The following is a 17805-nucleotide window of genomic DNA, read 5'->3' on the forward strand; positions in this document are numbered from 1 at the left end:
TAAACCTTGGATCTAATACGGTAGCGAGTACAAAACATTTTTGATCCTTGACATTGAGTCCTACATAACAATAGAAAATACAATTATTTATTTCGAAGAAAAAATAATAATGCAAATTTATTAAAGTAATAAACATTATAGCAATACCTATAGAATTAAGAAATCGTTCTTCCATCGCTTTTTTGAGATCTTTTTTCAACATCACTACTCCAGTATCCTTTTGTCGTTTTGAAAGATATGAGTGTAGAGTAACAATTGCCGGAATAACGTATCCAATTGTTTCACAATCTGAACTGGCCATTTTAGTAATTTCTTCAAATGGTTGGAGAACACGTATAACGTTTTCTACCATATTCCATTGCATAGCCGTAAGGTTTGATATGTCTTTCTCCGCAGCATTTGCAGTTACCGCTTGTCGTTGTTCATGAAACCTTGACAACATATAAAATGTAGAATTCCATTGTGCAGTAACATCTTGAATTAACTTATAAATTGGCAATTTTAAATTTTCTTGTATGTTTTTGAGTTTCGAGCAGGCGAGTGAAGAATGGCTAAAATGTCCAACAATTTTTCGACATTTTCCCAAAACAACAAAATTTCGATTTTTAAAAATACAATTGTGAATCACAATCAATTAAACGATATATTCTTCAGGTCATTTACTGTTTGAGCAAACTCACCAAACCTAAGTAAGAACGAAGGTTCTGAAACTTATCTTTTGACAAGGTTTTTGTGAAAATACCTGCTCTCTGATAATCAGTGGCAACATACCTTACGACTATTTCACCTTCTTCGCACTTCTCTCTAATATAATGATAACGGATATCAATGTGCTTGGTTCTTTTATGGAATTCAGAGTTCTTGACCAATTTAATAGCACTTTCATTATCAATAAACAATTGAGTTGGACCAGAGCATGAATCTCCGATATCACCCAACAACTTTCTCAACCACACTACTTTCTTTGCTCCGAAAGCATCAGCAATATACTCAGATTCAGCTGTGCTCAATGCAACACACTTTTGTCACTCTGATGACCAAGTTACGATACCACCCAACATAAAGAAAGCATAGCCAGTCTTGGATCAACGAGTTTCCAAGTCCATAGCATAGTCAGCATCAGTAAAACCAATTAACTCTGAATGACCCCTTTTTGTACTTTTGTACATAATACCCAAATCTGTCGTTCCTATTAAGTACCAAAAAACACATTTAATTGCTTCCCAGTGCGATTGATCATAATTATTAGTAAACCTGTTTATATTGTTAACCGCAAAGGTTATGTTCGGACGAAAAACTACCGAAACAAACATTAACAAGCCCACAGCCTCGTGAAAAGGAACATTAACCTTTTTCTCATCACCATCAACAGAATGGTGTGTGGATCGGCTGGTACACTCAAAGATCTCGCATCTGTCATGTTAAACCTTGCAACAATTTTCTCATTATAAGACTTTTGATGAATAATTACACTTTTATTTGTGTGATCACGATCAATTTGCATGCCAACAAAAGTTTTTGCATTTCCAAGAGTAATTTTAAACGATCCTTGCAAAGCTTCAAAATCAAATCAAGAACCTCTTGCGACCTTGAAGTGATCAAGCCGTCATCCACAAATAACGCCAAATACACATCAAAACCATTTACAACGCCACAAAAAATACATTTGTCAGCTTCGCCCGGCTTGAACTTAAATTTGCTTAGAAAATTGCAAAAGCACTTGTTCCAGCACCTGGGAGATTGTTTGAGGCCATAAAGGGATTTCTTTAACTTGCAAACATACTTTTCACTGTCCACATTCAGACCTTCAGGCACTTTTATGAACACTTCCTCTTGTAACTCCCCGTGCAAGAACGCAGTCTTAATGTCAAATTGCACAAGTTCTAAGTCCTTTTCTGCAACAATATAGCAGGACTTGCAACGAATCATAACGCACAACAGGAGCAAAAATTTTAAAGTAATCATGCCCAGGTGTCTGGAGAAAACCACGCGCACATAATCTAGCTTTATGTCTCTTTACTTTACCTTCACAGTCGTGAACCACTTTAAAAATCTACTTGGAATTGATTTCCTTCTTCTCTACATCTCGCGGTACAATCTCCCAAGTGCGATTCTTATCATGAGCTTCCAGCTCACTCTGAATCGCTTGCAGCCAATGAACAGCATCAGGTTCGGTGGTTGCCTCCTTGAAGTTTGTAGGTGCGACGAGTTCAACGATGTTTGCCTCAAGGTATCTCTCCGGACGTCGAAGTGTGCTTTGTCTCGCAATTGACGTCCACGATCCTGCTGTTGAGCCATGGCCTCGGGAATTTGCTCTGGTACCTCTATTTCCTCAACAGGTAAGTGGGGTTGGTCCCCAGCAGCATTCTCACGGTCATCGACGAGGACAGGAATCTCTTCAGCCTCTACTGCTCCCTCAACTACTTCATTTGTCTTGAAACCCACCTCAAACGATTTTGAGTTTTCTTTCTTTGACAATGCATTTTCGTTGAAGGAGACGTCTCTGGAGATAATAATCTTCTTTATGCTTGGATCATAAAGTCTGTAGTTGGACGACTCGGCTTGGTATCCAACCAAAACAAGTTTCTTGGCCTTTGGATCCAGTTTCTTCCGAAAGATCTTATCGATGTGTACATAGGCGTCTGTACCAAACACTCTGAGATGCGATACAATAGGTTTCTTATTCATCCACAGTGTGTACGGTGTCGTGTCGAGATTCACACACGATGTTGTTCGATTCAAGGTGTATACAGCTGTATTGATTGCCTCAGTCCAGAGATGACGTGGTAAATTTTTAGACAACAGCATTGTACGAGCATTTTCGACAATGGTCCTATTTTCTCTTTCTGTTCTCCCGTTTTGTTCTGGAGTATAAGGGGCTGTATTCTCCATGACGATTCCTCGAGAGGCCAAATAATGTTGTATTTCACCATTGACATACTCCCTGCCGTTGTCTGAGCGAAGTTTCTTCATTTTAAGTCCAAACTTGTTTGAGATCATTATGTCATACTCCTTGAAACGTTCAAAAACATCTCCCTTGTGCTTTAAAAAGTAGACTGTACGAAAACCAGTGAAATCGTCCTTGAAACTCACAAAAAATTTCGCTCCTCCAAGAGACGACTCTGAAAATGGACCACAGACATCTGAGTGAATAAATTCACCAGGTAAGGAGCTTCTGACTCCTTCCAATTGTTTGAATGGCAAATGATGAGCTTTACCAAGTTTGCATGCTTCACAGAAGTCTTATTGTTCATTTGACAGCTTCACACCAGTTATTCTCTCTTGCTCTACCATTTCCTTGAGATTTCGATGGTTGACGTGACCCAGACGTTCATGCAACCGCAGAAGACTCACTATGGATACGTTAGCGTCATTTTTCAAACTTTGGAGCTTTTCACGGATAAACAATGGATAAATATTGTTCCTAAGCAAAACATCTTGTGCTTTAATCTTGCCATCACGTGTTATGTTCACACTTCTCTAGAGAACTGCACCTCAAAACCTTGCTTCGTGCAGACACCGAGAAAGAAGAGATTCTTCTTGCATTCGGGAATATATAACACATTTTCAATCGTACCTTTGTACCACTGTCCATCTACGATGCGCTCAATGTTTACCTTAGCGGAGCCGTAAGCTTGACATTTGCCATCATCACCTAATACAATTGACTCACCTGTATTAGGCGTGTACTCGCAAAACCAGTCCCGACGATGAGTAATATGACAAGACGCACCGCTATCTAGCAGCCACGCATCACTTGATCTTGAATTCAACAGTTTTGCGGTTTTACCCACCGATGGCACTGACAAGACTGGACCGACGGAGGTGTTTGATGTTGTGTTATACGCGAGTTGAATTACCGGAATTCACTCCGAAGAGAGCGCGAGTGAGAGCTGCGTGAGTGATTAGTCTTCTCAGCGCTCGGACTCGATACGGCCCTGAGCGCGCGATTGCGAGAGCGATTTGATGCGAGATCGCGAGCGACGAAGGTAGCGTAAACCTTTGTATACTGAGAGGAGTGGGAAACGGGAGAAACGAATTAAGGTGAACAGAATGATCACTCCGTTGAATTAACTTTTGCAATTCACTCGTCTTTAATTGTAAAATTGTTTCTCAGATTTCTATATTTAATTTAGCGGGCTCATAAGTTCAAGAAGCGCGTGTCGATAACGAGCGCATACATGCGCACCTTCTCACTCCCGATACTTCCCGAATTTGTCGTCGCTCGGTTCCGGATGTTGTGTATTACTCGCGTCGCTACTCGAATCTGAGGCTGCGGATCTCTCGCAGAGAGCGCGAACCTTCCAGATCTCGTTTAAGCGAAGGAAAGTCGGGAGAAGCAAATTCGGCGGGAAAATGCCTCATTGGCTCGAATGGACTAATTACTGTCTCGTCATCGACGATTTGAAACAGCGACCGGACCGGACCGGTAAACTTAATATTTGCTGGATTCGACCTTCCTTTGCGGACGACCACGACAAAAACTTATTTGCTTCGCCTGCTAATATTATTCCCGTGACCGTCGAAGTACAATAATACAAGACTTTGCGAATATCATAAATCTTCAATTTAACAACCTTTCGAAATGAATAGCGAACGAACAAAAAAAAGAAATTAAGTAACTTATAATTAGTTGAACGCGAAACATACCGCCCGCCTCGAAATAATAATTTCGAAATGGAATGAAGTAATGATGAAATTTATAACGCGAAGCAGAGGCGTTCGGCATGTTTGTAGTTAAGACGACGCTTTGTCCTCGCCATTAGACGCAATCTCGATGTCGATTGGCAAAATACATATTTTGCTGATAGGCCGCTTATACTCCGAAGACGCTGTTTTAACGGTCACGACACGAATCAGACCGTCCGATCCCGGATGACACAGACTAATCCGCCCAAGCTCCCATTTGCACGGAGGGAGGAGCGAGTTTCGCAATAGGACGAGTTGTCCGACCCGAAGTGCGTGTGGATTTATGCGCTTCCATTTAACTCGCTGTTGCAGCGTATTAATATAGTCTTGTTGCTAAACTTTCCACAGACGTTCGGTCAGTTGGCGAACGAGCTGCCACCTCGTCAACCGATTTTCTTTGGCTTGCAACAGCGAGGGCTCCGGGATCGAATTAAGCGCGGAGCCTATGAGGAAATGCCCCGGAGTTAAGAAAGTATAGTCATCCAGCGAGTCAGAAAGAGATGCCAATGGACGCGAATTTAAACACGCCTCGATATTACATAGTAGCGTGGAGAACTCCTCGAAGGTCAGAGTATGAGCCCCCACAACACGCCGAATATGATGCTTTGTGCTACGGACACCGGCCTCCCATAACCCCCCGAAATGAGGAGCGGAAGGAGGTATAAAATGCCACGAGACACTATCTGCGGCCGTGCGATTCTTCAAATCGGGATCCCGAAGAGTTGCGCGAAACGCTGCAGCGAGTTCGCGATCCGCCCCAACGAAGGTAGTCCTATTATCAGAATAAATCGATTCGGGAAGACCTCGCCGCGCTACAAAAAGGGAATAGGCTCCGAGAAATGCGGGAGTAGAATAACCTTCGACGAGTTCGAGATGCACGGCGCGTGTTGCCAGGCACACGAATAGTGCGATATACGCCTTTGCCGAAGCGACTCCGCGACCCGATCGCGATCGAATTAGTACTGGACCCGCATAGTCCAGCCCGCTGTGAAGGAACGCGCGCGCGGGAGGAGTCACTCTTACCTTGGGAAGGTCTCCCATTAGTTGAGATGGAGTGAGAGCTCTCTCGCGAGCACAGGTTACGCACCCGTGCAGAATCGATCTGACCGTGCTTCGAGCTCTGAGTAGCCAGAATTCTTGCCGTAACGTAGCAAGGGTCAATTACGTTCCTGCATGAAGAGTGCGCAAGTGAGTATGAAAAATGAGTAAGCGGACCAGCGGGTGAGAGCCGAGTACTATCGGATGTCGAGCTTGAGCGGGTATCGGGGCCTGAGATAGCCGCCCGCCAACCCGAATTATTTGTTCTTCATCCAGGAACGGATTGAGAGAGACGAGTGGGCTCTTCGAAGGAACCGACTTACTTTGAGTGAGAGCGCGTATTTCGAGCGGGAAAAGTTGGCGTTGAATGTATCTCACCCAAAATTTTTTTGAAGCTCGTACTTCGCTCGCGGTCAATGAAGACGGACTTTCCGACCGAAGAGCGATCTCGTCACGCCTTCGAATCCGCGATATAAATCTAAGAATGTACGCGCTCACTCGAATGAGCTTTGGCCACGAGGAATATCGGTCTGCGAGCTCCCATGATTCCGTTACGCTAGCGATTTGAACTGTCGCGCGCGAGTTCTCCTTTAACGCGATGTCTGAGAGTGATGCGCTCATCGTCGGCCACTCAGAATCAGGCATCCTTAGCCACGCGGGACCGTGCCACCAAAGAGGGTGCGAGACGAGCTGACTTCCCGAGACTCCTCGCGACGCACAATCCGCGGGGTTTTCATCCGTGGGAACATATCGCCACGAAGCGGACGGAAGTCGGGTTTGAATTTCGGCAACCCGATTCGAAATGAAAGTCTTCCACTTCGAGGGATGTTGTGTGACCCACGCGAGCACGACGGTTGAGTCCGTCCAGCAAAAGCAGGGAGCGGAGGTAATGTGCAATGCGTCCATGACGAACCTCGTTAATCGCGACATTAACACGGCTGCCGATAATTCGAGACGCGGAACAGTCAATGTCTTGATCGGCGCGACCTTTGACTTTCCGACTAGCAAGGCAGTCGTGATGTTGCCTGAGCGAGAGGTGAGCCGAATATAAATCGCTGCGGCGTAGGCATAGTTAGACGCGTCCGAAAACCCGTGGATTTCGCAGTCGACTGTGTCCGATCCCTTTTGAATCCACCGCGGGAGGTGGAAGTTATCGAGTTCTAACAAGGACGATTGCACGGATTCCCATTGCCTTGCGATATCGGTGGAAACCTCATCGTCCCAGTCGACGCGGAGCTGCCATAGCTTTTGCAAGAGAATTTTCGCGGAGATTGTAACGGGCGTGCCTAAGCCCAACGGATCAAAGATACGAGCGATGTACGAGAGCATGGCGCGCTTCGTTCGCGCGGGCGAGGGACAGCGCACGACTCTAAATTGAAATGCGTCAGCCGACGGACTCCAACTAATACCGAGCACCTTTAATGTCTCGTCCGGATGTAGATCCTTGCCGCAAGCGAGTCCATGATCTTGCGCGTCAATGTCACTTAGCAAATGAGCCGCGTTGCTCGACCATTTTCTTAATTTGAAATGACCGCGTTGCAGCAAGGAGCACACTTGATTGCGAACCGTACGGATGAGTGAAATCTCGTCCGCACCGAAAAGCACGTCATCCACGTAAATGTTCTCCTTAAGCACGGGAACAGCTAGAGGAAAATCGCGACCGTCATCATGGATGAGCTGCTGCAGGACTCGCAAAGCTAAGAACGGCGCCGAAGTTGTACCGTAGGTTACGGTCAAGAGCTGATACTTTTGTACTCTTCCGGTTTTCTCGTCGATCCAGAGGATCCTTTGATAGTCTGTGTCCCGGGGATCGACGCGAATCTGCCGGTACATTTTTGCGACGTCGGCAGAATAAACGTAGCGATACTGTCGCCAGCGTAAAAGCACCGCAGCCAAGTCCGTTTGTAATTTCTGCCCCGCGAGAAGGTGGTCATTAAGTGACGAGAATTCGAGGTGGGGCTCGACGCATTGAATACGACTCTTACTCGAGTCGTCGCACTGCTTTCGCGTATTACGGGATGGTGCGGAATATAGACGAATTGAGAAGATTCTGAAGATTCTGGAGCCTTGCGCATGTGCCCGAGATTTTCATACTCTTGTAGGAAGTCTGAGTACTCCCTTTTTAAATCGAAATTGGCTTGAAGACGGCGTAGCAAAGTCTTGAGGCATCGCGCGAGGTACCAATATCGATGGGAGGACCACTCTTGAACGGCAGACGAACGATGTACTGACCGGCGGGAGTGCGCGAATGAGAAGTTAAAAAATAATTCTCGCATCTCTGCTCTTCCGGGCTGAGTATCGTGTGCCTCGGAATTTCCTCGATTTCCCAAAATCTTCTCAATTCGCTATCGAGTGAAACGGATTCCGCGATCGTACAATGTTGCACTGTAATGGTCCGACGAGACGAATTCGACAGAGGCGTGCGGCCTTGAACAATCCAGCCGAAGATCGTTTCTTGAGCAATAGGCTGACCGCGAGATCCTCTGCGAACGCCATCTCGCATTATGTCTGCGTAGATGTCAGCGCCGATTATGAGATCAATGGGATCTGTACTTGAAGAATTTGGATCTGCGAGAGTGAGATCCGCGAGATGATCCCATTGAAGAGGAGATTGAATAGACGCTGACGAGTAACTAGCAAGCGAACTTAAAATCGTCGCTGTTGTAACGACCGGCGGCTCGATCCCGTCGATCGGTGAGATTTTAATGTGCGCGGCGTAACGATGAATGCCCGCGTCAAGGCCGCCGACGGCGGACAAGGCGGTAGGCAGTATGAACCGACGCAGTTTTAATTTTGTTGCTAAATGAGCCGCAACGAGTGTGAGTTCCGCTCCGGTGTCAATCAATGCTCGTGCAGCGACTTGATGACCGGCGAGAGGTCCGACGAACACGCGTGCAGTGGCGAGGACTACCGGCGGTCGGGCGAGATTTGCCGACATCGCGCATAATGCCCCTGTTTTCGGAAACTTATCGGAATTGTTCGACGCCGGGGTCTCGGAATCGGATGCACTAACTGTCGCAGTAGCGGAAGAGGCCGAGTCAAGATGGAGCATGGAATGATGTCGTTTTTGACAGTGACGACATGAAAAACGGCTTGGACACGCTGAGACGGCGTGCTTAGCACTGAAGCAATTAACGCATCGTTGATGCTGTTTCGCGATCTCCAATCTCTGGCTCGGACTCTTCTGCACGAATTGAGGGCACTTATTCAAGAAGTGGGCCGATTTGCAGAGTGGACACGGCGAGATCGAAGCCGTCGCTACCATGGCGCTCGACGATTTTACCGATCGCGAGGACTTGGCTGAGCCGAGAGGAGTGAGCTCCTCCAAGGCGCGAACGCGATGCGCGAGAAAACGATCGAGATCCTCGTACGTAGGAATTATCGCATCATCACCTTTCAATCTCCACGCCTTCCGGGTTGCTGGATCGAGCTTCTGCGTGACGTGGTGACTTAGAATGTCACTTAAAATTTCATCCGAGGAGCGATTTAATCTCTTTAGCGATGCTATGGCACGATTAGCTTTATCCCGCAACTCGGATAACTCGCATGCCGATTCGCAATTGACGCTCGGCAAATTACATAAAGCGGACGCGTGAATTTCGATTAGACGGCGCTTATTATCGTAACGCGAAGTTAAAGTTTTCCACGCAATATCGAAATTATCTGCAGTGACTGGGATAGTTTTGATAGTATCGAGAGCACGACCTGACAAGCTGGATGCTAGAAAATGCATCCGAGGGAATGCGGTTAAGTCCTTATTGAGAATAATAAGGGATGTGAATCTATCTCGAAAACTTTCCCAGTCCTCTGCTTTCCCGGAAAATGGAGGAATATTAATAGGCGGTAAATGTTGCAACGATACCGGTGCGGGCGCGCAGAAATGATGCGACGAGCTTGCCAATGGTGAGGTGGACACGGGAGGCTCCAGCTCCTCCAGACACTCGTTCATGTAGTCCAGCGCCATTAGGTAGAGCTCCTCGTGCTTCCCGTAATCGTCCTGCGTGAAATACGTGGACTTCGATCGTTCGTCGGCAGGAACTGCTTGCAGTAGAGCGGCATGTCTATTCGTGCACTGCGTCCAGGCTTCCTTCAAGGCGGTGATGCGAGATCGTATTTTCGCCGGCGTGTAATTCGGCTTCCCGATCTTCTTGAAATTAGACAGGGCTTTCACCACTGTCTGCAACGCAATCTGCTGCATTGCGACGAGTTCCTCCATCTTGTGGACGAGAGCACTTCACACCAGAAGGAGATTTTTTGAATTTATGAAGTTCAGCACAGCTTCACTCGATCCGGCTCGAAGGACCAAATGTTTGATGTTGTGTTATACGCGAGTTGAATTACCGGAATTCACTCCGAAGAGAGCGCGAGTGAGAGCTGCGTGAGTGATTAGTCTTCTCAGCGCTCGGACTCGATACGGCCCTGAGCGCGCGATTGCGAGAGCGATTTGATGCGAGATCGCGAGCGACGAAGGTAGCGTAAACCTTTGTATACTGAGAGGAGTGGGAAGCGGGAGAAACGAATTAAGGTGAACAGAATGATCACTCCGTTGAATTTACTTTTGCAATTCACTCGTCTTTAATTGTAAAATTGTTTCTCAGATTTCTATATTTAATTTAGCGGGCTCATAAGTTCAAGAAGCGCGTGTCGATAACGAGCGCATACACGCGCACCTTCTCACTCCCGATACTTCCCGAATTTGTCGTCGCTCGGTTCCGGATGTTGTGTATTACTCGCGTCGCTACTCGAATCTGAGGCTGCGGATCTCTCGCAGAGAGCGCGAACCTTCCAGATCTCGTTTAAGCGAAGAAAAGTCGGGAGAAGCAAATTCGGCGGGAAAATGCCTCATTGGCTCGAATGGACTAATTACTGTCTCGTCATCGACGATTTGAAACAGCGACCGAACCGGACCGGTAAACTTAATATTTGCTGGATTCGACCTTCCTTTGCGGACGACCACGACAAAAACTTATTTGCTTCGCCTGCTAATATTATTCCCGTGACCGTCGAAGTACAATAATACAAGACTTTGCGAATATCATAAATCTTCAATTTAACAACCTTTCGAAATGAATAGCGAACGAACAAAAAAAAGAAATTAAGTAACTTATAATTAGTTGAACGCGAAACAGGAGGTTATAACGATAAACGCGCACTTATCAGTTTTATCACTCTCTTTCTCGCCTTTTTCAGATTCTTCGTCGCGCTTTTTTTTACGGAAGTTTAGCGTAATAACCACGCCCTTTGCCATAAAAACACTCAACACCACTTTGACCTTTCCAGGACTTTCCAGACTTTTGTCTTTGATTCTGATCGGATTTCTTCTAGCCACTGGTTTTGTCTTTTACGCTTATCGCTGCAAATGCCGTAGCTGCTTCATCTTCTGCATTTAATCTTGCTTCTTTCTTTAGGAGTCTCAGTTGGAGATTTGCTATAGTTTGACTTTCTTCGCTCACACTGTCCCAAGCAGTCACAAGAGAACTGAATTTTGATGGGAGGTTACCCAAGATTTTCACCATGATGGTGACGTCTGAGATATTTTCGCTAACATCCTTAACCCTTAAATACACCGATCCTGTAAAATACGGAAACACATTTTTGGGTCTGGGAGACTTTTTCAACTTTGAGAAGCTATAACTTTAAAGCTGAGAAGCTACTTTGATTATCAATATTTTTCTACGATTTTTTTTTAAACAAAAGTTCAAAATTTCTGGAGTGTGACTGCAAGCGGCATTACCAAAAAATAATTTATTGTGAAGTTATAAAAGCAAAACCATTAAGCAAAAATGAGAAATTGGTTAAAAATCCACTTTTCTTTCAAAAAATCATATCTTTGCAACAAAAAACGTTTCAGGAATTTCAAATACGGCGTTTTAAAGTTAAAGAGTCACACTTTCAAAATAAAATTTGGCAAAGTCATTTTTTTTAAAAAGTATAATTATGTAACATGAAGAATATGAGGTATTTTTGGGCATCTAAAAATCGAGTGGGTGCCGTTAGCGCACAGTGCGATAGCGCACATCCCGATAGCACACATAAAATTTAAAGTAATTCCCGATACCGCACAACAGAGAAAGGCGCGTTGTCCCGATAACGCACAACATAAAAGGCGCATTATCCCGATAGCACACAATGAAAAAAGCGCATTATCCCAATAGCGCACATCCCGATAGCTCACATCCCGATGGCGCACATCCCAATAGCGCACATCCCGATAGCGCACATCCCGATAGCTCACATCCCGATAGCGCACATCTCGATAGCACGCGACTATGTCCTCTATCGGGAAAAAGACGCGTATGTTCCCCTTAGCACACATATAATACTATGTAACGTGTACCGTATACAATGTGATTCATTATAATGTATTAGTCTTTTTATTTACATATTCGTAATCGAAATCTGAGACGATTTTTCCTTTAGAAAAATATTTGTCCTGAACTTAGTTGTTAAGTTATAAAAAAAATAGCGTATGTCGTGTCGGATAGTAGTGGTATACAGGGGAGGCGCAACTCACTGTTATATGCGGGTGTTTCCGTAAGGCGCCTCAAATGACACAACAGAATACGGACAACACTTTCACATTTAAAGTTTCGCTTTCTCTCTTTCACTTTAATTATGCTCTATTTAACTTGTCTAATATCGGTCTCTGTCATCTGGCCGTCAAATACCAGGATGACCGTGAGATCTTCAAGTACACGCTCACAGGCGCCACATATATGCGCAACATTATTGTAATGAATGTACACCCAGCGTCATTGATTCTTTAAATCGGAAAATTTTCCAAACAGAGGAGTTACCATCTTTCTACATACTCCCAGTTCATGATTAATGTAACGACTAGAACTTATTAGTCGTTACGTTAATCATGTTCTGTAAATATTTTTAAAGATAGCGATTACTCAAATTGGAAAATTTTTCGAGGGACAGAATCAATCATGCTGGGTGTACGCTCGCGAATAATAAAATTTAAGGCAAATAGGATCGCTTAAATATCATTTGCAAGTTAAAAATACCACACTTCAAACGCACAAAAAGGGAAGGAAAGAGTGAGAGAGAGTGAGAGGGTGCATTTGAACAAGTTTGTGCACGTTTACTCGCGCACACACCGATAGTGAACATCCCGATAACGCACATCCCGATAGCGCACATCCCGATAGCGCACATCCCGATAGCGCACATCCCGATAGCGCACATCCCGATAGCGCACATCCCGATAGCGCACATCCCGATAGCGCACATCCCGATAGCGCACATCTCGATAGCGCACATCCCGATAGCACACATCCCGATATGTTTTTCCTAACTAAGCATTACATTAGAAAAATATTTAAGAAGTAAATATGTTTACAAACATTTATAACAATTTTTTCAAAAAAAAAAATATTTAAAATTATTAAAGTTGTTAGTAAAGTATACTGTCTATATGCATTTGTTAACGCTGCTGGTTTAAAAAAAGAAATGAAATAAAACAATTATTTCATTTTTAATGTCTTTTCAAAAATTAAAAACGAAACTTATTTTTGCCCAAGAAAAAAAGAAAAAGGAGAAAAATAATTGTGCTAATATATTATATAATAATGTTAAAAAAAAAACAAATATTTACATTAAACGTGTTTTACATATACAGGGAGGTTCGGAAACGGACGAACGTCTCAAAAAGAGCATCCTTGAGAAAAATGTTTTAAAAATTGTAATCATTTTAAGTGAGGGACTACATAGTATTATAGTAAAACCTCAAATAACGTTGTCAGGGTTACATAAAATTCAGATCTAATTTCTCAAATAGAAACTAATTTTTCGTTGTTATTATTGTAATTTATCTCTAAAACTTTTCAAAACACTAAATTACGTAGTTTCACCAATTATTATTGCCATTCCACTTTTTAAACGTATACTAAAATATTGGAACTAAATAAAATAACGGTAGAAAACCATCTCATTACAATATATGTAGGCTCTAATAGAAGCGCAAAACGCGAATAACCCTACAATGTAAAGTAAAGAACAAAAAAATTACGATGCAGAGTAAAGGTTATACAAAATGTTTTAAAGTAATTATATATTAAACATTAATATAATTAATTATACATAATTATATGTAAAGTATGTCAAGTATGTAAAGTATGTCAATATATATTAAAATATACGTAATATTTTATAAACAGTTATACCTAATTATACATGTTTTATATATATGAATAATATATACAAATTTTCTTCGGAAAACTTTTAGGAAAGAAAACAGAAAATGAAGCAATAGTAAGATATGTATTAACGGGAATAAGAACGTCTCTCTCCCAATAGCACACATCAACAGGTATGTGTATTAACATACGCGTCTTTTCCCGATAACGCACATAATCGCGTGCTACCGGGATGTGCGCTATCGGGATGTGCGCTATCGGGATGAGCGATTGCGGGAATTAAAACATCTTTTTCCCTATAAAGCACATAGTCACGTGCTATCGGGATACGCGCTATCAGGGAATGCGCTGTCGGGGAGTGCGCTGTCGGAAAGTGTGCTGTCGGGAAGTGCACTATCGGGATGTGAGCTATCGGGATGTGCGCTATCGGGATGTGCGCTAACGGGATGCGCGTTACCGCGATGTTCGCTATCGGGATGTGCGCGAGTAAACGTGCACAAACTTGTTCGAAGGCACCCTCTCACTCTCTCTCACTCCTTCCGTCCCTTTTCGTCCGTTTGAAATGTGGTATTTTTAATTTGCAAATGATATTTAAACGATTACATTTCTCTTAAATTTTATTATTCGCGAGAGTACAACCAGCTTGATTGATTCTGTCCCTCGGAAAATTTTCCAATTTGAGTAGTCGCTATCTTTAAAAATATTTACAGAACATGATTAACGTAACGACTAATAAGTTCTAGTCGTTACATTAATCATGAACTGGGAGTATGTAGAAAGATGATAACTACTCTGTTTGGAAAATTTTCCGATTTAAAGAATCAATGACACTGGGTGTACATTCATTACAATAATGTTGCGCATATATGTGGCGCCTGTGTGCGTGTACTTGAAGATCTCACGGTCATCCTGGTATTTGACGGCCAGATGACAGAGACCAATATTAAACAAGTTAAATAGAGCATAATTAAAGTGAAAGAGAGAAAGCGAAACTTCAAATGTGAAAGTGTTGTCTGTATTCTGTTGTGTCATCTGAGTGCAGCAGGTGCCTCACGGAAACACCCGCATGTAACAGTGAGTTGCTCCTCCCCTGTATACCACTACTATCCGACACGTCATACGCTATTTCTTTTTATAACTTAACAACTAAGTTCAACTAAGGACAAATATTTTTCTAAAGGAAAAATCGTCTCAGAGTTCGATTACGAATATGTAAATAAAAAGGCTAATACATTATAATGAATCACATTGTATACGGTACACGTTACATAGTATTATACGTGTACTAAGGGAAACATACGCGTCTTTTTCCCGATAGAGGACACAGTCGCGTGCTATCGAGATGTGCGCTATCGGAATGTGCGCTATCGGGATGTGCGCTACCGGAATGTGCGCTATCGGGATGTGCGCTATCGGGACAATGCGCCTTTTATGTTGTGCGTTATCGGGGCAACGCGCCTTTCTTTGCTGTGCGCTATCGAAATGTGCGCTATCGGGAATTACTTTAAATTTTGTGTGTGCTATCGGGATGTGCGCTATCGCACTGTGCGCTAACGGGACCTTCCCCTAAAAATCCACTTTTTAACAAAAAATCATATCTTTGCAACAAAAAACTTTAAAGAACTTTACAATACGGTGTTTTAAAACTAAAAATTCAAACTTTCAAAAAAAAAATTATATTATTGTCTATTCTATTAAAAAATGTACTTACATAACAAGGCGAATATGAGGTATTTTTGATTAAATCGTGTCTAAAATTGAAAATTGATGTGTTTTATGACATTTCGAAAAAACTCCCTTTTCTACAGCATTTTATTCCAACTTTAGAAAGAGTATATGCGAGTAACATAACAAGCAAACTGACCTGTTCGAACGTATTTTGTCCAGCTTTTTTATGTAAAATATTCACAAAAAAAGTTTTACTTGCAAACTATATGCGTTGCATTGACCCTAACAAAACTTTGCTGCCGTGCCGTTCGAATTCTAGTTGACCAAAAAAGTTGATCAATCATATCAATCAAAAGAGAAGATTTCAAACTTTTTTTACATCTTGGTCTGAACCTCCTATTTCATTCCGTCTTCATATAACAAGCGTTCAAAATTTCATATGGGGACTCTCAGACCCACTTATGTATTTAAGGGTTAAGTTGCTTTGGCGACGTGCTGCACTACAGTGTCACTGGCGGCCATCTTGTACTCATGAAATTTCTGCGTTAAAAGCAGCTTACTCGATGCAGACTTTTGCTCGTGTATGGCACTTAAAGATGTCCACATTTCATTCGCGGATGAACAGGTTAACAAGCAATCAAGTTGCTTTGCATCAATCGACGACGAAATAATGAACATAGCCTTGGCTTCCTGTTTGACTCACGCTTTCCGTTCATTTACTTTGTCCTTTGCTGGCTTTACATTCGCGTCACTCACAACCTCACTCAGTCCGTACGAGACAAACACGGCGTTTATCTGAAATTTCCAAGCAAGGAACTTGTGAACATTTTTCCATGATATTTCTTCAGACATCTTCTTCAAGGTTCAGTTCGTACTACGCACAATATCACACAACGCCGAGCAATGGCTACCAAAACGACCACGTGTTTTGCGAACAAAGACTTCTCACTATCGGCGACTTTTCTCTTTTATTTCTTTCTCTCTCGCAGTCACGCACGACCTGGGCCCATAACATTTAAAGAAAAATATGTATAAGCGTCGAGGATGAGAAACAAAAGGAGATATCCACGTATGAAAAATGATGAGACTTTATTTCTTAGCAAATTATAAAAGAAAAGAAAAGAAACTCGGTGATATGTGCTACTCAGCGGACAGACATGCACACGTTAGCGGCCTGACACACTTACTAGTAACATTCAATGACTGCGAAGTCTCACATATTCTCTCAGCAACAGCAAGAAGGATTTACATGAAAATGATACAGTTAGGCTTGATGAGTGCGATAAACAAATTATTCAACAAAATATATAATTAATCAAAATTACACATGCGTACTCACATGCACACAGTTATACTCGAACATATCGTTTGTGAGGTCTCATCTATCACTCTTATTTTAATGTTTTTCTCTATATCATTTACTTTTATTGTAAAATTCTGGAAAAATAAAAGAAGTATTATAAAGTGTAATATAGATGCAATATATAAATATCATAAAACAATGCCTATGCAGGTGTATATGTTAGTAATATCTCTCTCTGAAGAGACATTTACAATTTTTTCAGTCCCAACTTTAATGTGCTGTAAGGTATAAAATTTTATTTAATAAAATATTAAAAAATACATGTATTCTATTGGCATAACTTATACTTACCCCATTACATGGGTATTTTATTCGTAAGTATGCCATTTTTTTTCGTAAGACAACTTTTAAACTATGCACACGAGAGACAAGCGACTACGACAGTCCAACCCTTATGACTGACGCTTAGGAGCGCAGCCCATCACTTTATAGTACAAAATGTATGTGATCTATCTACGAAATGCTAAATCCCACAGTCAAAAACCTCTGACAGTAGTAATTTAATACTTACAAACATCTTACAACTGAGTTCATGGTAACAAAAGAAGCTCAAGTCATTGTCACAGCTGTGACAACTACGCTGTACCATACTGAATAGCCATCAGCCTGAAATCGTTCTCTAAGGATAAGGAAAATAACCAGAAGTTCAATTTAAATTTTAATTTTAATTTATACATTTTTATTATTTCAAATTTGCACGTAATATGATTATAACATTTTTATTTGTCATTTAACACATCGTATGCAATATTCACATTTGCGCATATTATAACATTTTATTTGTCATTTAGCGAATCGTATGCAATATTATCTGAAGCATAAGCTATTAATTCACATTCAATATGTGAACTTTTATCATGAATTTTGCGCAAAATATTTACTGCATCGTTTTTATTAGTGATG

At 42.4% G+C, this 17805-nt stretch overlaps 1 protein-coding gene across 1 annotated transcript; it reads right to left on the reverse strand.

The window, feature by feature from the left end:
- Window positions 1-7849: 7849 nt before the first annotated feature.
- LOC120360056 lies at window positions 7850-9943 on the reverse strand. Its single transcript, XM_039459623.1, has one exon. It carries the CDS (start codon window positions 9941-9943, stop codon window positions 7850-7852), a length of 2094 nt encoding a protein of 697 aa, XP_039315557.1.
- Between the last annotated feature and the right edge of the window lie 7862 nt (window positions 9944-17805).

This window comes from Solenopsis invicta, unplaced genomic scaffold (genome assembly GCF_016802725.1).
Source record: "Solenopsis invicta isolate M01_SB unplaced genomic scaffold, UNIL_Sinv_3.0 scaffold_97, whole genome shotgun sequence".
NCBI classification, from domain to species: Eukaryota; Metazoa; Arthropoda; class Insecta; order Hymenoptera; family Formicidae; genus Solenopsis; species Solenopsis invicta.